This window comes from Amblyraja radiata, chromosome 15 (genome assembly GCF_010909765.2).
Source record: "Amblyraja radiata isolate CabotCenter1 chromosome 15, sAmbRad1.1.pri, whole genome shotgun sequence".
NCBI classification, from domain to species: domain Eukaryota; kingdom Metazoa; phylum Chordata; class Chondrichthyes; order Rajiformes; family Rajidae; genus Amblyraja; species Amblyraja radiata.
The window spans coordinates 38,571,694-38,597,164 of NC_045970.1; the positions used below are offsets into that span (position 1 = coordinate 38,571,694).

A 25,471-nucleotide genomic window follows, 5' to 3' on the forward strand; every position below is an offset into this window, starting at 1 on the left:
CAAATCCAGTCCAATTTATGGTGATTACAGAATCCTTCATCAGAATTATTTGAACAATTGAGTTCTGCGAATGTATGCCACACTAACATTCTTTCCTTAATTCAGCACCATCTGATATCATGGTGCAGGAAAACAGTGAGTTTACCACTTAGTTTAGGCTGCTGCATAAATTAATGAAAGCTTTATTCTGCATCGTATAAAGTTAACATGAAACATGGCAACCAGAATGAATCATGTCACCTCTCCAGTAGTAACATCCTTCGTTGTTTTAGCAATAAAAACGATCCATGTACTGGAAATTATTAACTATATATATTAATGTAAAGCTCAGTTAATAATAGTCACTCACAAGGGGTGTAAGAACTAAAATTATAATGCATGCCCAACACTATATTCAGAGGTGGACAAAATTGCTGGAGAAACTCAGTGGGTGCGGCAGCATCTATGGAGCAAAGGAAATAGGCAACGTTTCGGCCCGAAACGTTGCCTATTTCCTTCGCTCCATAGATGCTGCCGCACCCGCTGAGTTTCTCCAGCAATTTTGTCTACCTTCGATTTTCCAGCATCTGCAGTTTCTTCTTGAACACTATATTCAAATATGGCTTAAGTCAGCAGAACTGTTTTTAAGCATTAAAAGGAAAGCCAATACCAGGCAAGCCCAATAGCACTTCTGCCACATTGTGAGGAAATGTTTTTAAAGAACCACTAACATTCCCTTGGTGCCCATCTTTATTTATTTGGTGATGCAGAGTCGCATTCAATTACAACAAATGAAAATAGATCCTTTTCCAATATGGCCACGGAGATCCACAATGCTTGCAACTTGGGTCTAAGACGACAAATTATTTTCTCTTTTTTTTAAATTACATCAACAACCAAGTTGTGGTTTGTCTCCAAAGGCTAATCATTTCAGTTTAACACAAATTTTGCAAAATGCGCAACACACAAACACATCAGAGCCAAAATGGATAAACGTGCATCATTTGTGCTAACAAAAACCAGAGGCTTGTCAACAGCTTATGTTATCTACAGTTATTGTTGTACTTAGAATCTAGCTGGGAAATTTAATATTTTTCTTCGAGTTCCATTCCTTGCATTGTATTTCTCACGTTGTCAAATTCATAAAAATAATCAGTAACCTAGCTGGTCAAGGTGAGAAATACTAATTACTATTCTCAGAACAAGTCAATAAAATAAAAAATTAAGCACAAAAGTAGAAATAAATTTTACAATTGATGAAATTGTTAAAGGAAAATCCATTTATAGAAAAATCACCGATTATCTATCTTCCTGGAGGCATTTTGCAAAATGAAATTAACAATAAAATCTACTTTCTTTTTATTTTCCTTAATTCATTAATAAAATAGCATATTTACTTTGTCTTTATGTATTGTATTTCCCTTCATGCCTATGCCTAGTGCTAAACACAGCCACCTAAATATTGAGAATTCTCATTACCCATTAATTTTCCATTGGAGCAGATAACAGACTGTGGATGATAATTAGTTTACAGAACATTTAGCTTGTGTCAGAAGGTAATTCTGGCTCTCCCACCTCCAAAATACAAATCTGTGGAACATCACAAGAACATTTCTCTAAATTTTCAGCATTGGTAAAAAATTGTTAAAGAAATCCTGTGATTGCCGTTTGATTATTTTGGATGAAGTTGTGAGAAATAAAAGGTTTACCTTCAAATAGGCTGATATCTTTTACATGTCTAGGTCCAAACAGCCCTTCCAAAATGCTTTCAAACCCTTATGGAAAAATAATTATGACAACATGAGTACAAACTGAATCGTCCAGGCAACAACCTACAGGAGCTCAAATTGGAGGCGTTAATTTTAGAATTATACATCTAACACCGTGCCATAATATACATTAGTCACCGAAATGTGATAAATAGTCGCGGTCAGTATATTTACAAACAAAGTAAATGTTGGTCATTTTAAAATGTCACCATTAATATTGGAAAACAGAAATCAGCTGGAAAATAACCACAACATAATAATTGTTGATCTTTTACTGTACATTAAATACAAATGTGGTTGGCAGACATGATCCATAATGATTCTTTAAATGTAACAAAGCTTCACCGTACATTAAGCTATGCTTTACTTAACCTGCCAATGCATGATGTAATAACTCTGGTTCCTGAGAATGCAGGCAAAGAATAATTTTCTCCAGTACATTGTCATTAGCTATCAGGCAACTGAAACTTCCCAATCTTTGCAAATCACCCATGTAATATCGGAATCAACATATTCCTAAGCATTTCTCTACATTTATGCTAAATTAGACCACTGGCTAAGAAGGAAGATCTGTCTGCCTGTGCACATGATACTGGCTTTGACCAGGCGATTGCAAATGAACGATAAAAACCAAAGTAAAGATTGAACAATGGGCAATCCAAAGCTACTCGTGTTTAAGAAAGGAACTGCAGATGCTGGAGAAACTCAGCGGATGCGAACTCTATGGATGCTGCTGCACCCGCTGAATCTCTCCAGCATTTTTGTGTATCTAAGGTCATAACGATGGATCCTAAATGTCTAACGATGGATCTCATGCAACCACTATATAGTGCCCTCCATAATGTTTGGGAAAAAAGACCCATCATTTCTCTTTTGCCTCTGTACTCCATAATTTGAGATTTGTAATTAAAAAAAATCACATGTGGTTAACGTGCACATTGTCAGATTTTAATAAAGGCCATTTTTATGCATTTTGGTTTCACCATGTAGAAATTACAGCTGTGTTTATACATAGTCCTCCCATTTCGAAGCACCATAATGTTTGGAACACTTGGCTTCACAGGTGTTTGTCATTGCTCAGGTGTGTTTAATTGCCTCCTTCATGCAGGTACAAGAGAGCTCTCAGCACCTAGTCTTTCCTCCAGTCTTTCCATCACCTATGGAAACTTTTATTGCTGTTTATCAACATGAAGACCAAAGTTATGCCAATGAAAGTCAAAGAAGCCATTACAAGACTGAGAACCAAGAATAAAACTATTTTGGATAATTAAGAAGAAAGAGAGCACAGGTGAGCTTACTAATCGCAAAGGGGCTGGCAGGTCAAAGAAGATCTCCACAGCTGATGACAGCAGAATTATCTCTAACAAGGAAAAATCCCCAAAGACCTGTCCGACAGATGAGAAACACTCTTCAAGAGTCAGGTGTGGATTTGTCAATGACCACTGTCCGCAAAAGACTTAATGAACAGAAATACAGAGGCTACACTGCAAGATACAAACCACTGGTTAGCGGCAAAAATAGGATGACCAGGTTAAAGTTTGCCAAGAAGTACTTAAGAGCAACCACAGTTCTGGAAATAAGTCTTGTGGACAGATGACACAAAGATTAACTTGCATTAGAGTGATGGCAAGAACAAAGTATGGAGGAGAGAAGGAACTGCCCAAGATCCAAAGCATACCATCTCATCTGTGAAACACCGTGGTGGGGGTTTTATGGCCTGGGCATGTATGGCTGTTGAAGGTACTGGTTCACTTATCTTCATTGATGATACAACTGCTGATGGTAGTAGCATAATGAATTCTGAAGTGCATAGACACATCCTATCTGCCAAAGTTCAAACAAATGCCTCAAAACTCATTGGCCGGCGGTTCATTCCACAGCAAGACAATTATCCCAAATATACTGCTAAAGCAAAGGAGGTTTTCAAAGCTAAAAAATGGTCAATTCTTGAGTGGCCAAGTGAATCACCCGATCGGAACCCAATTGAGCATGCCTTTAATATGCTGAAGAGAAAACTGAAGGGAACTAGCTTCCAAAACAACCATAAACTAAAGATGGTGCAATACAAACCTGGCAGATCATCACCTGAGAAGACATTCTCTCTATATCCATTGCATGCAATTAGTGATGTCCATGAATCGGACTTGCATGCAAAGGATAAGCAACAAAATACTAAACATGACTACTTTCATTTACATGAAATTGCTGTGTCCCAAACATTATGGTGCCCTGAAATGGGAGGACTATGTAAAAACACTGCTGTCATTTCTACATGGTGAAACCAAAATGTATAAAAATGGCCTTTATTAAAATCTGACAATGTGCACGTTAACCACATGTGATTTTTTCTATTACAAATCTCAAATTATGGAATACAGAGGCAAATAAATAATTGTTGGGTCTTTGTCCTAAACATTATGGAGGGCACTATATAGTGGTTGGATGAGATCCATCGTTAGACATGATCTTATTGGGTCAATCTTTATTCTAAGACTATGCTTGGTTGTTTTTGACTCTTCACCGAGAAGAAAAAGCTGTTAAGCAACCATTCTAACAAACCCGCTCAGAATCTTGTATGGCTTAAATGAGCTTACCTTTCAACAATATAACATATTTTTGTACCGGACCCGCGGGTTTGCTTTGTGCATCTCTTGAACCTGCACACCCACCCTGCACAAAATTATTTAGATTTCTCACCATTTACAAATGACTCAGCCTTTTCTAGTTTCCAACCAAAATACACAATGTCACATTAGTCTAGATTGGCAAGAAGGTCAGCATAGCAGGCCAGAGGGCCAATTTCTATGCTGTACATGCTGTACTATGACATTGTATTCCATCTGTCATCTGATCAGACTGATCTTCCCACCTAATCTTGAATTATCAGAACGCTCTACTACCTCACATTATTTCTTTTCAACGGTTCTTTATGTAAATTGTGACTAAATAAGGGGCAAAACTAATCCTCTGTGGCACCTTGCTGGCAAACCAACCTGAAATTATCCTGCTACTTTCTATCCTTTTTGTGTATTGTCCTTTATCCAATACACCTCCCTTGACAATAGGTTACCGTCAATAACCTAGGCTTCTATTTTATGCAAGGCTCTTAGCAAATGAATTTTGAATAATCCATATTCTGTATCTGCTGGTTTTCGTTTTCGCTTGCCCTGCAGGTTACATCTTCATAAGAATTAATCCAGCCAGTAGCTAAACACTAATAGAATTCTCCCAATGCTGTGCAATTGAATTTATCAAAGTCAAGTATATTGTGAGAGATGCCTGGGTTGCTTAATTATTTAAAATGATGAAAACAGGAATTATTATGTATCAACGTTTAATGGAATACCAAATCATATACATAGTTATTCTGTAACTATATTTATTCTGTATTATGCAACTGACCATGATTTCCTGGCCACCTGAGTTTATTATTGAACAAATAAGTTATAATTATTGATCCTTCCGTATATTCATCTCCATTTTTTAATCAAAATATTATTTTTTTATATTAATTACTATTACATCATAAACAATAACTCCACAAATTCCAATATTGTAATTCTTAAGTTCAAGTGACAGTTGTGAATGTGTAAACCTGCAATCTTGCTTAGTCCTCCTCTACATGATTAAACCCCTAAAAACATGTGAGGTGACAAATTCAATTCACAACCAAGAAACTGGACTCACAGTAATCAGTCAATTGAATCAAAAGTTGCAAGTTTTAAATTACTTTGTATTTTTTTTTTTTTTTTAATTATTTTTATTAGAAGTTCGGTAAATTACAATAATACACAACACATATATCTTAATACATTTTTTGTACCGCTTCATTATTTTTTTTTAAGCTTTAAGAAAAAGATAGAAGTAAGAAAAGTAAAGAAGGTGCGCAAGAGTCGTGAAGTGCAAGAGTGTTGGGAAAAGAAAGCCCCTTAGAAAAGCAGTTAGAGAAGGAAGTGAAGTAAGAAAGTAGACCCTAGAAAAGAAAGAAAAAGAAAGTAAGGACAATCGCTCTATTATAACATTAAACTCCGCAGAAAGACTACCAACCAAGTCTGTTTTTGTTGTTTTACCTCCCATTGCCAGGTCCTGATACCATTTATTTATTTATTTATTTTTAAAATTACTATTGCACCTCATGCTTGTAATAGGTCCATAAACGTAGACCACGTCTTTTGGAATTGGTTTGCTTTACCTGCTAAGAGGAATCTCATCTCTTCCAGATGTAATGTTTCAAAAATATTTGATGTCCACATTTTTATTGTTGGTGTGGGCGCATTTTTCCAGAATTTAAGTATGAGCTTTTTTCCCATTATTAGCCCGTAATTGAGTAAGTTCTTCTGATACACGTTTAATTCAGGGATACCTTCCGATATCCCAAAAATGATCCATTCTGGTTTTGGTACCAGTTTTATTTTAATTAATTTTGAAAAAATATCAAATATTCCATGCCAGAATTTTTGGATTTTTGTACAAAAAACAAAAGAATGCGCTATGGTAGCTTCTTGACACAGACATTTATCACAGATTGGTGAGACATTAGGAAAGATTTTATTTAATTTAGTTTTTGAATAATATAGTCTATGTAATGTTTTGAATTGGATAAGCGTATGTCGTACATTGATCGAGCATTTATGCACCTGTAGTAAATGATTATCCCAGCTCTCTTTTGAAATTTTTATAGCTAATTCTTGTTCCCAGTCTCTTCTAATTCCATCTGTTGTGGGTATTTCTATGTTTAAAATGATATTATATAAGTACGATATTAGATTAGCTGATTCCGCCTTTGTCTTCATTGCTTCATCCAGTAAGTCGGAAGGCATATTATACTTGTATTTGTTAAGCGGGTCACAATATGGCTCCTGAATAATACAGCACTCTCTAAACATACAGGTTTATCCATTAAGTAAGACATAATTACCATGATATGCAAAAGCAATGCTCCAAAAGTTTGCTACAAAACAAGATAGTTACAGAAATGTAGAAATCACAAAATGAATTGCATTATAATATGGCATTCTCAAGACCAACTGCAGACAGCAGAGAAGGACAAATTGCATGGAAAAAGTATCTGACATATAGTCCATGAATGGTCTCACAACACAGAGACAAAATGAAAATGAAGGGGGAAAAATGGTTTTCTGAAAGAAGACAGAGGGTTGTGGTATTCAGGACAGAGGGTTGTGGTATTGGAGGTTTATGATAAAAGGAGTTCTTCAGAGATTTGTGCTGCAACCTCTGCTGTTTGTGATAAATATAAATGACATGGACCTAAATGTAGACTTGGTTACGTAGATTTGATAGGCTTGGTTAGCAAGTTTTCAGATAACACCAAGATTGCTGGGATCCCAGACTCTGAAGAAGGCTGTCAAAGTATACAGTAGGAATATGAAATTAAATGGGTGGAGAAGAGGCAGATGGAATTTAATCTAGGCAGGGGTGAGGTGTTGCACTTTGGGAGGTCGAGTGAAAGGGAAAAATGGCAGGACCCTTAACAGCATTGATGTACAGAGGGATCTTGGAGTCAAAGTCCACAACATCTTGAAAGTAACAAATCAAGTAGATAGAGCAGTAAATAAGGCATTTGGAACTCTTGTGCTGTCTAAAAATTGCTTCCTCTTGTGGCGGCATGCTCCAGGCACTGAACCCTTCTGTATAAAATCAAACAGTCTCCAAAGTCTTCACATTCTTCCGACAGCGTGGAGACCAGAACTCCCCACAATACTTCAAATGAGGCCTAACCACAATGTTATATATCCACAACATGACTTCCCAACTTTCATACTCAATGCCCTGACTGAGGATAGACCCCCATACACTTTCTCTACTCTGTTCACTTGTGTTGCCACTGTCAGAGAGCTATGTATTACCACACCCAGACCCCTCTATACTCCAATGCTATCAAGGGTCCTGCCATTTAGTGTATACTTTCCTCATGCTGATGAATGGCACATCTCAAAGAATTTACATCTCCACATAAAATCACCTTAAATTATCACATGAGGACATGGATTCTTACTCTTGGAAGAGACTTGTGTTCCACCTCTCAATAGTCTCTTCTGATGTTTGGCATTGTAGGTTTCCTGGCCACTACCTCATCCCACCACCACAACGTCTATTCCCTCAATCTCATCAGCCAGGTGAACGAGACCTCCTTTCTGGCATGGAACTTGACGACATCAAAAATATGTGCAATCCAATTCCTAAGCAATTATTTTTGTTTCACCTCTTATTGCACCGCCCACCCCCCACCTTCTTGATCATCATTGAACAAAACAGTATTAATTGAAAGTTAGTGATAAGAAAAGATTAATATTGATTGTGAAATTCAAGAAGGTTTCCTCATTACTGGGCAATATAGATCACATATCCATATATCAAAGAAAGACAGTGCTAAAATAAACTCAGGCAGTGTCTCTGGAGAACATGGATAGGTGACGTTTCAGATCAGGACCCTTCTTCAGACCTTTGTACATTTTAACCTTTTGCAAACTAGCATCTGCAGTTCCTAGTTTCAACTTTAATCTATGTATCAAAACATTTATATCCACTTTACATCACCATCTGCACAATAAAACTCTGATAATCCAATATCCTGAGGACTTTGGTGGTGTTCAATTATACCAGTGCACGATATCACGGGATGTTACTCCCATTGATATCATTTTTTATAAACGATATTGTATAAAATACAATTAAAAAATCCTCTAATGAGTGCAGTGAGTTTAAAGGAGGTGGAAAAAATTACAAATATTCTGGGTCGCGGCCACAAACCTACCCTAGTATTTAGGACCCCAATTCCAGCATCAGCTGCACAACTGGTCCACAGTCAGTCTTCTCTCCCTGCTTGCACTCTGGACCCACAGATCTCACTCCGAGCCAGGTGCTGAATTATCAACATTTACAAACAGTTAGATGCTGGAGTATTGGACTTTGCTATAGGTACTTTCTTTAATCAGAGCACTTTGGCTAACTAAATACACTCATATAGAACAAATGTGTAAATCTGTAATGCTAAGAGTTATGATAACATATAATGGTCAAACCCAGAATGTGCAAGCTTTAATTCCTCGACTATATCAGACAAATGAAATATAACACATGCTCGTGTTAGGATAGTAATTAATACCCAAGGTAGACACAAAATGCTGGAGTAACTCAGCTGGACAGACAGCATCTCTGGAGAGAAGGAATGGGTGATGTTTCGGGTCGAGACCCTTCTTCAGACTTAATACCCAAGGTTTGACTCCTTTCACTGTTCAGAAACTTTCTGAAACAATGTGTTAATATTTGGATATAATGTAACGGTAGTTCAGCTATGATAAACTCCATGACTGAATATTTATTTACACTCAGAGTATTCTTGTACATGAGCGCAATTTTATTTTAGGCACTGGACAAAATATTTGGCAGCTCTCCTGGATTAAAATCATCACAACAGCCAGCACCTTCAGGGGAAAGAGGCAATATTAGAAAGAAAATGGGTGTTGCGTACACCATAAGCCAACCTTCATACTTGAAGTTTCATTGAAAGATAAAACTTAGTCAAATTAACAATTACAATGAAAATAACAACGATTCTGCAAAAGCTGGAGAATTTGTACTGAAAATAACCTTGATTCTGCAAAAGATCAATACCAAACCACAATTATTCCTACATTGTCAACTCGTGTAGTTTTAATAATAATATTAATATTACCCGTGCACAAAACACTCAGTGAGTTCTGATATTCATGCCCCTAGGAGTTACATGACAAGCACATTATTTTTAATTAAATTATTTTCAATAGCTTATCTCATGAGATAGTCTCATGATCAAAAAAATTACATTTTCAAAGTGAGTGATATCATCCAGAAAGAAAAGTGCAGAATAAAAATAATCAAGTTAATTTTATAGAAACATAGGAAAAGAGCAGGTGGTGGCTATTTGAGTCTGCTCCACCATTCAACGTGGTCATGGCTAATCACCCATCTCAATGTCATGTTATAGACAATAGACAGTAGGTGCAGGAGTAGGCCATTTGGCCCTTTGAGCCAGCACCGCCATTCAATGTGATCATGGCTGATCATCCCCAATCAGTACCCCGTTCCTGCCTTCTCCCCATATCCCCTGACTCCACTATTTTTAAGAGCTCTATCTAGCTCTCTCTTGTTCCCACATTCTCCAACTGTCCATTAATGCGTTTTGTCTAGACTTCACTTATTTCATTAAATATATTCAATGACTTGGCCTCTATAGCCCTCTGTGATGGCCAAATCCAAGGTTGCCATATCCGAGGTGAAGAAATTTCTCCTCATCTCACTTCTAAATGTCTTATCTCATAATCTGACATTGTGACCCCTCTCAGTGCAGAGACTTGAGCCAGAAGAAACTGCCTCACATCTAGTCTGTCTAGTCCCGTCACAAAGTTACACGTTTCAATTAAAATCCCGTCAGAAAATTACAAGTTACACTTAAATCTCATCTCATACTTCCAAATTTACTGAGCACATATCTGGTTGACCAAATCTCTCTTCATAAGACATTCCATTCCAGCAATCAATCCAGTTCAGTTATCTTTCAGTATCATTGGATTGATCTACAATTATCTACAACAAGTTTTTTTTTTTTTTAAGAAAAGGCGACCAAAACGTATAAAATATACAACGTGCAGTCTCACCAAGACCCGGCATTCCTTCATCTGAATCATCCAAAGAGTAATTTGCCTTCTTAAATGATCATTACACCTGCAATTTGCTTTCAGTAAGTGGAGTAACTGAAAAACCAAATCTATTTGTACATCATTGCTTCCCCATTCAAATGTATTTAAATAATATGCTTTGTTTACATTTAAGCACATTATATTGCATCCGCCAATTCATCCAAACTGCTTAATTCGCCTTGAAGCCTCTTTATTTTCTCCTCACAATTCAGTAATTCAACAAACTTGCATTTTCCCACAACTGAAATTTCTAGTTTTCTTTCCCCCTCGGTCTAAACGAATGTATCCCAAAAAAAGCAAAAAGACATGAAAGATATCTAATTGACAATAGATACATCAGAAAGTGCTGAAGAAACTCAGTGGGTCAGGCAGCATATGTGTAGGTAATGGACAGGTGACGTTTCAGGTCAGGATCATTCTTCACACTGGTCTTCAGTCCACTTCCTCCACAGATGCTGCCTGATCCGCTGAATTCCTCCAGAACTTTGTGTTTTGCTCAAGATTCCAGCATCTATGGTTTCTTCTGCCTCCGTTAGATACATCAGCCTCTTTTCTCCGTTACAGGTTTACACAGTTCATTAAATTTATTAAATAGGAATAATTATCAATAGCTTTCGTTCATCAACCCACCACCCAATATTATTTCGTAGCTCATTAGTTATCTTGCACAATATGAAACAAGATGTATAGTGAACAAAACGTGGATACGCTCAGAAATCGTATGAAACTCTTTTCACAACCACCTCGCCGAAACATAACTGTTAATACAAGGGTAACAGTGTGCAGCCGCAGAAGATTATGGCAAACAGCCATCACGAAAATCACTTCCAGGTTAAAATACGAGCAACCTTAAATGTGGCACCATCACAACACCTCTTTGCATGTTGCTGTGCTTCATCTGATATCCGCAGCAGTTTCCACAAGATTTCATTTCAGAGAGGCGACTACAGCAGCAAGAGAAACAACCAGCAAGGCTGAAGGCTGCGAATAAAGTCTAAAAGCCACCGGGCAATTGGGAAAGAAAGGAAGGTGGTGATGATGATTGAGTGTGTGTGTGTGCGTGAGTGCGATTGGGGGAGGAGCGACAGAGACTGGGACCGTGGGACGGGACTACAACTCCTGGGAAGCTCGGCGCCTGGGAGGGTTTCCTTCAAAATTTGAGACGCTTAACGGTGGGAAGAAAAGTAAACAGTTTAATGAGCAGACCAAAGATCTTATTCCGCTATAGGATCTTTGGAGCAGACGGCCGGTCGTGGAAGAGGAAAATGTTGGCGGCACTGAGGTAAAAACGTGCGTGAACGAGTGCTGGAGGCGGGACAGGGACAGTGTTTTGTTGTTAAAGCGTGAGGTGAAGTTGTCAAGTGGGAAGGTTGTCAAGTTGGAAGGCTGGCGCTTTAAATGCCCTTCCTCTCAGTGAGGAGATTAACGACGGCTTACCGACAACTCCGCACCTGCAAATGCCACCTTCTTCCGTCGGGCGTCGTTGAGAGTCACGACTGGCCATTTTCTGAGAGGGTTGTTGGGGGGGAAGAGTCGTTCCTTCCCCCGGGCGGCTGTCATCAAGTGACTCGAGGCTCCCGCCCGCCTCCATTGCCGACCGACCGACCGTCGTCGTCAACAACAGCGACAACGACGCGGCGCGCAGGGAGAGGGGGGGAGGCCCCACGTTGCGTGCGCGTTCCCGCCGCCCCCGCGCCCGCGTCAGGTGCCGGAGCGCGTGCGTTGCCCCCGCGCTGACGTCGTTGGGCGCACGTACACGGCGTGCCGTCACCGCGCAAGTCGGCGTCCCAAAAGCCACACAGCAACAACAATGAATGAATGGATGGATGATACTTTGTTTATTTACTTAAAGTATCATTCATTCAATCGGCTGCAGCAACTCAGCGGGTCAGGCAGTATCTCTGGAGCAGGGAGATAGATGCTCACCATTTATTTTCTCTTGCACCACTTCTCTTGTACTCGCGAACGTGTGCTCTGCTTGGGTTGCACACAGAATAAAGACCTTCACTGACTGTCGTGTGTCCACGGCCCGCTGCACCACCCCGCGCCGCCAGTGGGGGCGCCCGACCGCCCGCTCACAGCCAATCCGCTGCCTCCTTGCTTGCAGTGTGGCCATGGGCCTCGGCCAATCGCGGCGCCGCTCCCGGGGGGGGAGGGGGAGGGCTCCGCGAAGCCACGATGGCGCCCATGAAGCTCTGTATCCCAGGTAAACGTGAGGCTGGTGTTGCTGGAGCATCTGTGGCGAGGGAGAGAGGGAAAGGATGAGGTGGAAGGGGAGAGAGGGGTTGAGGGGGAGGGAGACAGACAGAGACAGATGGAAAGAGGGGCAGGGGAGGAGGAGACCCTAATCCTGTTCTCTGACCCTAACCATGTTCTCTGATCCTAACCCTGTCCTCTGGCCCTTGCCCAGAACGACTAAGATGTCCCATCTATGCTAATCCCACCTAGCCTGCATTTGGCCCATATCTCTCTATCCATGTACCTGTTCAAAATGTATTTTAAGTGCTGTGAGAGTATCTTGCTTCAGCTACTTCCTCGAGCAGCTCGTTCCGTATACCCAGTGCAAAAAGTTGACCCATGGGTTTCTATTAAATTTCCCCCCTCTCACTTTAAACCTATGTCCTCTAGATCTTCATTTCCCTACACTGGGGAAAAAGACAGGGCAGCCACCCTATCTGTTCACCTCATGATTTTATACATCTTGGTAAGATTTTTATACACCTCTAAACGGCTCGTTGGATAATGTAACTAGTTGCACTTCAAACTGCTTAACATTGGAATTGTCGAGGTGCTTTAGGATTCTTGCATTCATAAAAGATTCATATAAATACATGTCTTTTTATGTATGAATGTATCTAATCTGATGCATTGCAAGCTTACAGGAGAGAGACTGTGCAGCATAGAAGACAGCACTCCTGGTGATGGCACGTACTCCAGGCACGGATACATTTTTGCATCTTTAGCTGGATATGTGCTGAAGAGAAATGACAATGGAATGGTAAGTTTAGTTTAGAGATACAGCATGGAAAGAGGACCTTTGCTCCACCGAGTCCATGCTGACCATTGATCACCCGTTCACACTAGTTCTATGTTATCCCACTTTCTCATCCTCTCCCAACACACCAGAGGTAATTTACAGAAAGCCGATTAACCTATAAACCTTTGGAATGTGGGAGGAAACCAGAGCACCTGGAAGAAACCCATGTTGGGAAACATTAAATTCTTAAAGGATTGGGCAGGCTAGATGCAGGGAAAATGTTTCCGATGTTGGGGGAGTCCAGAACCAGGGGTCACAGTTTAAGAATAAGGGGTAGGCCATTTAGGACTGAGATGAGGAAAATCTTTTTCACCCAGAGAGTTGTGAATCTGTAATTCTCTGCCACAGAAGGCAATGGCGGCCAATTCACTGGATGTTTTCAAGAGAGAGTTAGATTTAGCTCTTAGAGCTAAATGAATCAAGGGATATGGGGGGAAAACCAGGAACGGGGTACTGATTTTAGATGATCAGCCATGATCATATTGAATGGCGGTGCTGGCCGAAGGGCCGAATGGCTAACTCCTGCACCTATTTTTCTATGTTGTCACAAAGGGAGGGTGCAAAATCGGCACAGGATGGAACCCGGGTCTCCAGCACTGTGATGCAGCAGCTCTTTGAGTTGCACCATGTGCTGTAAGTGAGGCAAGGATCATTGACACAGGCTCCGTTTGGGTGCTTCCTTTCCCACTCAGTCGTCTCATCTTTGCATCTGAACATCCCCAAGCGATGAATCTTTGGGGAAGAGGAGTTTGTTCACTCTGTTCAAATCCCAGCAGAGTAAGGCATTTGGAATTTACGAATCAAATAGCAGTCTTAGTAACCATGGAGTTTACGAGATTGTCACAATAACAACTGGTTTATTAACGTTGGGAAGAAAATCTTCAATCTTTACCCAGTTGGACTTGTATGTGGACATAAGGAACTGCAGATGCTAGTTAACAGAAAAAAGGGACCAAGTTCTGGAGTAACTTAGCAGGTCAGGTGGCATCTCTGGCAAACATGGATAGATGATGTTTCAGATCGGGACAGGTGTTTTTGTTTTGGCCTAGGGGTGATTGGTGCTCAATTGCCTCCCCAATTTAGTTTATTGCCACATATACCGAGGTACAGCGAAAAGCTTTTGTTGCGTGCTATCTTGTCAGTGTAATGACTATATATGATTGCAATCGAGCCATCCACAGTGTACAGATACAGGATAAAAGGAACAACGTATAGTGCACGATAAAGTTTGATTAAAGAGTCTGAGAATCTTTTGTTCAGAGGCAATTATGCATGGGCCATAAATGCTGGCATCATATGAAAGGATAGAAAAACAATCTGCCAGGAGTCAGGAAAGGAGCACAATACACCCTAGCCAAGCTTTCATGATTCATCTATTGTAGACTGACTGAATATCCTTCCAAACCTTGTGCCAGGTTTGACAATTTCTTCCCACTGTGTGTATCAGACCAAAGAAAGCTCTCTTGCACCTCCTGGAGGCCAGTTTAATTCTATCTTGTGCTCAAAAAGACACAAAGTACTGGAGTAACTCAGCGGGTCAGGCAGCATCTCTGGAGAACATGGACAGGTGACGTTTCGGATTGAGACCCTTCTTAGGACTGACATCTCCAGAGATGCTGTCTAACCCGCTGAGTTACTCCAGCACTTTATCCTTCTTTGTATTAACCAGCAGCTGCAGTTCTTTCTTTCTACTTCTTAAATCTAGTTTGGTTGGGATTGAATGCAGCAGGAAACTTGTTACCCACGGTGGTCAGGATATGCAAGTTATTACCAAAGAGTAGGTGAAGTGGGAAATGGGAATCTGAATAAACAAGTGGGGGAGAAAGGATGGGAAGCATATCTATATATAACCACAAAATTCTGGAGTAACTCAGCAGCTCAGTCAGCATCTCTGGAGAAAAGGAATGGGTGATGTTTTGGATCGAGAACCTTCTTCAGACAAAGAGTAATCAGTTGGGCAGCGTCTGAAGAAGGGTCTCGATCCAAAAGTCTGAACAAGGGTCGCAATCCGAAACGTCGCCTATTCCTTTTGTCCAGAGACGCTGCCTGACCCCCTGAGTAACTTCATCATTTTGTGACTGTCTACCTTTGGTGTAAACCAGCATCTGCAGTTCCTTCCTACACATCCAGATATGACTAACTGGACACAAGCCAAATGGCCCTGTGCTGTAAACCAGATGCAGTTCTGCGCTAATTGGAAGTTGGTGTTTGCAGGTGCCAGTTATATGCGTGGTTCGAGATACAGAGCCCCAACTCCTGCCAGAAGTGGGCGTTGTGGTAACGTGCAAGGTAAGACCTTTTCACATCTTCTCTTTACAGCTCATGACAGAGTGGCTATTTTATTGTCTGATTAGTTTAGTTTAGAGATACAGCATGGAAACATGCCATGCGGCCCCTTGAATCCATGCCGATCACCCATACACTAGCTCTGTCCTACACACTACGGGCAATTTACAGATGCCAATTAGCCTAAATAACGCAAACCAATTTGATCAGTCTGAAGTAGGTTCCTGACGTGAAACGTTATCGGTCCATTTCACTCCACCAATGATACCTGACCCGCTCAGTTCCAAAAGCCTTTCGGGTTTTTTAAAAACCCAAACCAGCGCTTAGTCTATTGTCTTTAATGACATAGCATGGAAACAGACCCTTCGGCCCACCGAGTCCACGCTGACCAGCGATCACTATCCTACACACTAGGAACAATTTACAATTTACCAAACTAAATTAACACACCTGTACGTCTATGGAGTGTGAGAGGAAATCGGAGCACCCGTAGAAAACCCAGACAGTCACAGGGAGAACATACAAACTCCGTACAGATAGCACCTGTAGTTAGTCACTGGGTATCTGGTGCAGTGAGGCAGCAACTCTACCGCTGCACCACTGATTATTATGGATTTGTAGTTGTGATCAATGAACCATTGCAAAACCTTGCCGGGCATATGTATTATTATTTATATGTTTACGGATTTTTATTCTTTCATTTTTTTGTCAGGTCACGAGTATTAACCCTCGATTTGCTAAAGTTCACATTATATACGTACGATCTACTCCACTCAAAGGGGCTTTCAGAGGAACTATCAGGTAATGTTGTGGATTTACGGACTACCTGTTCCAGCTGGGCGAATATATGTTGATGTGATTTATCTATAAATGTGTTTTACATTTCCTCACGGAACACAGGCACTTTTACCGCCTTTTGGGTTATTAAAATGTGCCCATGGAAAGCTTGCAGATCGTTACCCCAAAATTGTTAATACGTAATTGTCACCAAATTTGTGTAGGTGGGAAGGTGGGAAAGAGGTGAATAAGTCATAGTCATACAGTGTGGACACACGCTCTTCAGCCCAACTTGCCCATGCCGATTCAACATGGTGGGTCTTGACCCGAAACGTCACCCATTCCATCTCTCCAGAGATGCTGCCGGTCCTGCTGAGTTATTCCAGCATTTAATGGTTATCTTCGGTATAAACCAATATCTGCTGTTCTTTCCTACGTATTTCGTAAGTCCCATCTGCCTGTGCTTGGCACATATTCCTTTAAACGTATCCTATCCATGTACCTGTGCAAATGACCCTTAAAGGTTACGGTAAATTAGTCAACCCAAAATGTTTTTCTTTTTAAGACGCATATCTTGAAAAATGTGCAGCTGACGCAGCTTTGCGTTATGGAAAATGGTTGATAGAGCCAACTTTCCAGATATGTAACCTTGCCCGCTGCCCTGTTACGGCATTCCCTGTATATACACTCGACTTCTGACTCTTGAGCTTCTATGTGTTTTGCACGGAGTTCCGTCACTTGCCACATGTCCACAGTCTGTCAACATTTCCCACGCTGAACAAACATATTCCCTTCTCAAACCCTTTCAGTTGTAATAACCTGCTCAGTACCCAGAGGCACTGCACGTATCGTTCAGCAGTCAATCCACAATCCTCTGCCCTTCCCACCACTCATCCAACTCCATAAGTTCTTCAGGTAGACACCCAAAGTGCTGGAGTAACTCAGCGGGTCAGGCAGCCTCTCTGGAGAAAAGGAATAGGTGACTTTTCTGGTTGAGACCCTACTTCAGACTCCGTAAGTTCTGGGTTTGGTCTGTGAGCCAGTTCCCATCCTGAGCAGTTGTGGAGGATGCATGACAACAGAGTTGTGCACCATTTTGAAACAGTTCCTCACTGTTATGCTTGTATTCCTGCACCCACAATATTTATGTTTCCGGTCCCCTCCAATGTCAATACGCTATGTCATGAAGAAATGAAATGGGAATGCCACAGGAATTTCTCAAGATTAGTAGTGGCAGCCGGCCAACATTGCTGCTCCAAACCATATATTTTACCACAGGAAGAGTGAATGGACATCAGGAAAGATGGTGTCAGGTTATAAAGAGACAAGAGACTTCAGATGCTGGAATCTGGAACAGAAAGGTGGCATAGCGTCGTAGCTGGTAGTGCTGCTGCCTTGTAGCATCTGAGACCCGGGTTTGATCCTGACCTCGGGTGCTGTCTGTGTGAAGTTTGCACGTTCCTCCAACATCTCAAAGACGTGTGTGTTTTTCATATTAATTGGCTGCTGTAAATTCCCCCTAATGTGCAGGAAGTGGATGGGAAAGTGGGATAACATAGAACTAGTGTGAATGGGTGATGGTTGGGGTGGACTCAGGTGGGCCGAAAGGCCTGTTTTCATGCTATATCTCTAAAACCTAGACACTGGAAAAACTCAGCAGATCAGTCAGCATCTGTGGAGGCAAAAAATGTGAGTCAACATTTTGGGTGAAGACCCATCCGCGCCCGCGTGGGTTAGAAAGGGACTACACCCACGGGCACCCTGGGGGATTTCCGGAACCGCTGGGCACCGCAGGGGGTTGAATGTATCCTCATTAAGGATTGTAACATAGTTGTATAGTGGTTTATTTAGAATATTTGTTTGTATTGTATTATGGTGGTGGGTTCTGGTTTGTTTTATTATAGTGTAAATATTATTTTTTAATAATTGAATACATTTTTTGATAACTAAAATTAAAAAAGGGGGAGATGGCAATTGAACTGAGTCAGGGCCTGCTCAATGTGCTGACGACCCACATTCTTGGCTTGCTTAATACAATCCACAATATTCCTTCAACACATTAAAAAAAAATGTTTATTTTATTGTCATGTGTGCCAGATACAGGATTAAGAGAATACCATTTATTGCAAGATGATGTCCAGTAAAGTCCAATTAAAGATAGTCCAAGGTAGATAGTAGCTCCAGAACCCTCTCTAGTAGGTGATGGGATGGTTCATTTGCCTGATAACAGCTGAGAAGGAACTGTCCCTGAATCTGGAGGTGTGCATTTTCACACTTCTGTACCTCTTGCCTGATGGGAAAGGGGAGAAGAGGGAGCGTGAAATGTAGGTCAATTTGGCTGAATTTTGAGAGAACTATAAAAACCTCACCAAGTGAAACATGTGGCACTACTTTTATGCATAAATGCCACAAAATGAGATGCTAATGATTCTATGACAGAATTATTAGTTTATCGAGGTTTTTTTTTGTTTGTTATGTTATCTGTGTGTATTGTGTTTACAGACCTGTTACGTTGCCGCAAGTAAGAATTGCATCGGCCCATTTCTGCACATTAGGGGGAATTTACAGCAGCCAATTAATATGAAAAACACACACGTCTTTGGGATGTTGGAGGAACGTGCAAACTCCACACAGACAGCACCCGAGGTCAGGATCAAACCCGGGTCTCAGATGCTACAAGGCAGCAGCACTACCAGCTGCGACGCTATGCCACCTTTCTGTTCCAAATTCCAGCATCTGAAGTCTCTTGTCTCTTTATAACCTGACACCATCTTTCCTGATGTCCATTCACTCTTCCTGTGGTAAAAAATATGGTTTGGAGCAGCAATGTTGGCCGGCTGCCACTACTAATCTTGAGAAATTCCTGTGGCATTCCCATTTCATTTCTTCATGACATAGCGTATTGACATTGGAGGGGACCGGAAACATAAATATTGTGGGTGCAGGAATACAAGCATAACAGTGAGGAACTGTTTCAAAATGGTGCACAACTCTGTTGTCATGCATCCTCCACAACTGCTCAGGATGGGAACTGGCTCACAGACCAAACCCAGAACTTACGGAGTCTGAAGTAGGGTCTCAACCAGAAAAGTCACCTATTCCTTTTCTCCAGAGAGGCTGCCTGACCCGCTGAGTTACTCCAGCACTTTGGGTGTCTACCTGAAGAACGTATGGTACATTTGACAATTAAACACTTGACAGGGCAGCATTTATTGTGAATACAGACTCAGGCAGGTATTGTAACGTTGCATTATTTTTCACAGGAGGGAAGATATCCGAGCTACAGAAAAGGACAAGGTACGAACCCCTCTCCATACCAGTTCAATTCTCCAACCGCTGCACAAAAATTGATTGACTTAAATGGTAGAAAATTGATAAAAACATAAAATGAATAGCAAAACTGCAGATGTTGGAAATTTGAAATAAAACCAGAAAATGCAGGATACTCAGCAGGTCAGGCAGCATCTGTTGGGAGAGAAGCAGTGTTAACGTTTCAGATTCCCCCTTATCAGACAATGCTGCTTCATAGCACCAGAGACCTGGGTTCGATCCTGACCTCCCTTGAGTTCCACTAGCAGTCTGCTTTTTGCTCGATTCATAGAGTCATACCTCACGGAAGCAGGCCCTGGAAAAGAGAGGTGGGAGCGGGACAAAACCTAACAAGTGAGCATCGTTTTTTATCGCATCTGTTGTTTGAAGAGTCTGTTGCAAATGAATTACTCAGCATCTTTTTCCAAATAAACATATGGACAGGTTTGGAGCACTATACGCCAAATGCAGGCAGGTGGGATTAGCGTGGATGGTCAATGTGGACAAGTTGGGCCGAAGGGCCCGTTTCCACACTATTACTCTATTACTATGTATCGAACAGAAAGCTTCCCCAAGTGCTTGTGCATCAATGCTGGTTTATGTAATGTGAGCACCGTGGGATGTGGTGAAGATAAGAAACTTATTACTGTGGCCAGATCACTGAATGATTTTGTTGGTCCTTCTCTCCTACAGATCGAGGTCTACAAATGCTTCAGACCCGGCGACATTGTTTTAGCAAAAGTGGTATCCTTTATGGTTTAAATCTCATAATTCGCACTTTCTTGGAAGCTCATGTTCAGGAACAGACAATGTTCCAAAATGAACCATTGATATATGTATATTTCTACACACCAAGGTCAATTCACAGAGCCCAATTAATCTAAAAACCTGCAGGTCTTTGGGCTGCACTGTACCTGGGTACATGTGACAATAATAAACTAAACTAAAATTATGAGAGGCATAGATAGGGTACACAGTCAGAACCTTTCTCCCAGGGTTGATATGTTAAGTACACCAGGACTTGGCTTAAAGGTCTGAGGGGCAAAGTTTAAAGTTGTGCAGGGCACGTTTTTTTTACACAGAGGGTACTTGGAATGCAATGCCAGGGCGGTGCTGGAGACCGATATGACAGTGGCATGTAAGAGGCTTTTAGATAGGCCCAATGATATGGAGAAATATGGATCAGTGCAGGCAGATGACATTAGTTTAACTTGACAATCTGTTTGGCACATTGTGGGCTGAAGGGCCTGTTGCTGTGCTATCCTGTACCATGATAAGTAGTAGGAGCGGGCCATTCTGCCCCTTGAGCCTGGTTTGGCATTTAATGGGATCGCAAATGATGGAATATTCCACATGTCCTCTTTCCCCATGACCCCATCAGCCTTAAATATACTCAAGGACTTCTCACCACAGACCGCTGTCAGGGCCAAGTCCCAAAGCTATTCAACCCTTGGAGAGAAGATTTTTTTTCCATCTCCATTCAATCTGCAAACTTGTGTTGTTTATGCTCTTCTAACGTTATCCTTCACACTCACTCCCAGATCTCTCTGGGTGATGCTCAGTCCAACTACCTGCTGACAACTGCGGAGAATGAACTAGGTGTGGTTGTCGCACACAGCGAGGCAGGTAAGGTCCTGCTGCTCTCTCGCCTTGAATGTTTCCAGTGCCGAAGTCCAACAATCGTCTGGGGTGGCACACCGGTCGAGTTGCTGCCTCACAGCGCCAAAGACGCCAAGGGTCCAATCCTGACTATGGGTGTTGTCTGTACGGAGTTTGTACATTCTCCCTGTGACCGTGTGGGCTGTCTGCAGGTACTCCTCACACAAAGGTTTGTAGTTTAATTAGCTTTGGTAAAATTGTAACGTCCCTCTAGTGTAGGATAGTGCTTGTGCACGGGGTGATCGCTGATCAGTGCGGACTTGGGTTTCCGCGCTGTATCTGTGTCTACTTTCAAGACAGCCCCAAGGTTCAGCCCAAGGAGTATTGAGGATCAGGGTTTTTTTTTTTGGTTTTTTTTAAAGTTATTTTTATTAGAAGTACGGTAAATTACAATAATACACAACACATATATCTTAATACATTTTTTGTACCGCTTCAATTTTTTGAGCTTTAAGAAAAAGATAGAAGTAAGGAAAGTAAAGAAAGTGCGCAAGAGTCGTGAAGTGCAATAGAGTGTTGGGAAAAGAAAGCCCCTTAGAAAAGAAGTTAGAGAAGGAAGTAAAGTAAGAAAGTAGACCCTAGAAAAGAAAGAAAAAGAAAGTAGGAACAATCGCTCTATTATAACATTAAACTCCGCAGAAAGGGGACTACCAACCAAGTCTGTTTTTGTTGTTTTACCTCCCATTGCCAGGTCCTGATACCATTTATTTATTTATTTATTTTAAAAATTACTATTGCACCTCATGCTTGTAATAGGTCCATAAACGTAGACCACGTCTTTTGGAATTGGTCTGCTTTACCTGCTAAGAGGAATCTCATCTCTTCCAGATGTAATGTTTCAAACAAGGATCAGGGGATTTTAATGTACAAGGCTCCTTGAAGTTGGTAGCACTTGTAGATAAGGTAGTGAAGAAGGCATATGAGATACTTGCTTTGATTAGTCAGAACATAGAATATTAGAGCAGGAAGATTATGGCACAATTTTATAAAACATTGTTTGAACAGAGCTGAAGTATTTTAGAGATACAGCATGTTACAGGCCCTTTGGCCCACCGAGCCCACGATCACCCTTTCACTCTAGTTCTTTGTTATTCCACTTTCGGATCCACTCCCTGCACACAAGGAACAATTTACAGAGGGTCATCTAACTAACCTACAAACCTGCATGTCTTTGGGATGTGGGAGGAAACCGGAGAACACAGAGAAAACCCAAGCGGTCACAAGGTGGAAGTGCAATCTCCACAGGCGGACAGCACCCGAGGTCAAGATCAAATCTGGGTCTCTGGCATTTTGAGGCAGCAGCTCCACTAGACGCACCACTGTGCTGCCCCTTGTATATTGAAGCATTGTGCCTATTTGCAGGAGAGGTGTGATTACGTGGGAGAGGGTGGTGAAATGGAGATATGCCAGAGTGTTGCCAGGGATTAAGTACTTCGGTTATGAGGAGAGACTGGATTTGGATGGATAGGTTGGTTTGTTTTCCTTAGAATGGAGGAGGCAGAGTGGAAAGCCGGATTAAAATATACAAAGCTATGTGGGGCCGAGATAGGGTAGACAGCAGAAAACTAGAGCTAAAGTTAACAGGTAAGTGGGTTGGAATGGATCTGAGGAATATTTACGTCTCGGGGAACGGTTGGATTCTGGAGGTGCAGTGTCTTCATAAACTCTCAAGAGGATTACTCCGGCCTCCTGAGTGGGATATGAGCTAAATACGGGCAAATGGGACTCGCTCAGAAGTGGTATCGTGGTCGGCAAGGATGAGTCTGGCTGAAGGGCCAGTTTCCGCGGTGTGTGTCTCTACTTTAAAATGTTGCGCTGTCTTCTCCCAGGTGCCCAGATGGTTCCTGTCAGCTGGTGTGAGATGCAGTGTCCAAAGTCGCACGGGAAAGAGTTCCGCAAAGTGGCTCGAGTGCAGCCAGAGTTCCTCCACACCTGAGAGCTGTCACCACCGAGGGACCTGTCCATGGATCCAGCTCGCATTCACACTGCCTCGCAGAACACGAGGCTCCCGGGGCCGGAGGTACAAACTGCAGAAGCGGCTCCGTCGGCAGATGATGCCAGGACTAATATCTTTTATTCTTCTGTACAGCACAGTCTCAAGGTACTGGGTACAGTTGCCGTTCTACATTTTAAATTGAAATAAATAAATATTTTTCGTTAACTCCAGCTCTTTAACTTTTTTGAAATGTGTAAATTGTATATGTAGTCATTCGCTGTGAATCTGCCACTCATCGCACTTTGGCAACATGAACTGCTGCTAAGTTTTTGTTAGTGGGAGACAGGGTGCAGGCACGGTGCATACTCCGACACACCCCAGTGTGTGGAAACAGTGCCAGATCGGGCAACTCTAAAAATAATTTCACTGTGTTTTGTACATGTGACAAAAAGCACCATTGAACACACTTGTACCTGGCACAGCAACCGCTCATCGTGATCTTGATCAGGAGATAAGTGGCAATTGAAGCTGCATCACCGTCACCCCACACTACAAAGTTAATGGATTGATTGTAAAATGTTTTGGCAAGTTCTGTGAATACAGTAAAAGGCTGTGTAACTTGAGGGCTTTAAACTTAAAGGAACTCGACCTTCCTCACTGCAACTCTGTTCTCATTCAAACCTAATCCAAAATGAACGTGTAACAGTGTATTCTGTTGTTACAGATCTCCAGTGAACAGACAAAAAAGGAACCTGGTTTACAAAAGCAGACACAAAATGTTGGAGTAACTCAGCGGGTCAGACAGCATCTCTGGTGAACAATGATGGGTGACATTTCAGAGCAGAAACATCACCTATCCATGTTCTCCAGAGATGCTGGCTGACCTGATGAGTTACTCCGGTGCTTTGTGTCATCTCTGGTGACAGAGCTTCCAGAGAGGGACATATTAGTCCCAAAAGATTCATTATGAGACACCTGAGAGGTATATAAACTAAGGGACAAACATCCAGAGGTGTGGACTATCGATCCAGAGATAAGGGTTGGAATCCTACTAATGCAGGCCGTTTAAAATCATTTAATTAAAAAAAACAATATCAAGCGAGTCCTAATCATCACTCAAGGAACTGCAGGTGCTGGAATCTGGACTTTGTGTTCTATACCAGATTCCTATACATGTTCTCCAGAGATGCTGCCTGACCCGCTGAGTTACTTCAGCACTTTGTGTCTGGGTTGGAGTTGCTGCAGTTAGGGGTGTAAATGTTGAGATAACAGATAAAGACATTAGAAATAAAATGAGATAGAAAAGCAGAGTGCAAAAATCATCAAAGATGTGAATGCAGCCAAGTCCATCATGCAAACTCTTCACGCTGCTTCGAGAAATCAACCAACATAATCAAGGACCACTCACACCCCAGTCATTCCCTCCCCTCCCAGATTGTATCGAGCAGTTATAAAAGCTTGAAAGTATGTACCATCAGATTCAGGAACATCTTCCTCCCTGCTGTTATCAGACCACTGAACAGTCTTCCCATAAACTCGGAATGAATTTCCAATCTACCTCGTTGTACACTATAGTGCTACAATTTTTGTACCACCTTACTCACCATTGTCGTGTGGTGTGTTGTATCAAGTTTTGTTCAGATTTATGTTATATTTTACAAGTTATTCACATTTTTAACCCCCACTTCTAAAACAATAACTTCAAGTGCAGTGGCAGTGTGCAATGTCACAATGGGATCTCATTTATATATTTTTTAAACTCGCTGTCCCCGATAAAAGCCCGCTGGACACACACGGACTGGGCCCGGAGCCGCGCTCCTCCCTCCCTCTCCCACCCCCTTCCGCGAATCAAGACCTCAGCCTCAAAAAATCACTGACTGACTTTCACTTATTTTTAAATGGCGCGCGTGCGGAGCCGCGGGGGAGGGAGGGAGAGGGAGAAGCTTCCCCACGGGCTCACCCGCACCGGCTTGAACCACAGCCCAGGACACTGAGCATGGCTGGACACAGGGACGGACAC

The 25,471-nt window shown here is 41.7% G+C and overlaps 2 protein-coding genes across 9 annotated transcripts in view; one reads left to right on the top strand and one right to left on the bottom strand.

Moving 5' to 3' along the window:
- lcor (ligand dependent nuclear receptor corepressor) overlaps positions 1-12,418 on the bottom strand; it is a 63,417-nt gene extending 50,999 nt beyond the window's left edge. The window contains exons 1-2 of one of the 8 annotated variants that reach the window (XM_033034113.1): positions 12,374-12,416; positions 1,689-1,754 (exon numbers count right to left, since the gene is read on the bottom strand). Coding sequence is in view for 3 of the 8 variants with exons in the window: in XM_033034108.1 (XP_032889999.1) it covers positions 11,885-12,007 (123 nt within the window). In the remaining 5 variants the exon portion in view is untranslated. Of the gene's footprint in view, positions 1-1,688; positions 1,755-11,884; positions 12,125-12,373 lie in introns of those variants that run through there. The other 7 variants (XM_033034111.1, XM_033034110.1, XM_033034109.1 and 4 more) reach the window with 7 other exon arrangements.
- Positions 12,419-12,563: 145 nt separating this feature from the next.
- exosc1 (exosome component 1) lies at positions 12,564-23,681 on the top strand. The gene is made up of 8 exons (XM_033034125.1): positions 12,564-12,653; positions 13,330-13,445; positions 15,699-15,773; positions 16,483-16,571; positions 19,811-19,844; positions 20,550-20,600; positions 21,398-21,482; positions 23,345-23,681. The coding sequence occupies exons 1-8, from the start codon at positions 12,626-12,628 to the stop codon at positions 23,449-23,451; spliced, it is 585 nt and encodes a 194-aa protein (XP_032890016.1). The 5' UTR covers positions 12,564-12,625; the 3' UTR covers positions 23,452-23,681.
- Positions 23,682-25,471: the final 1,790 nt, after the last annotated feature.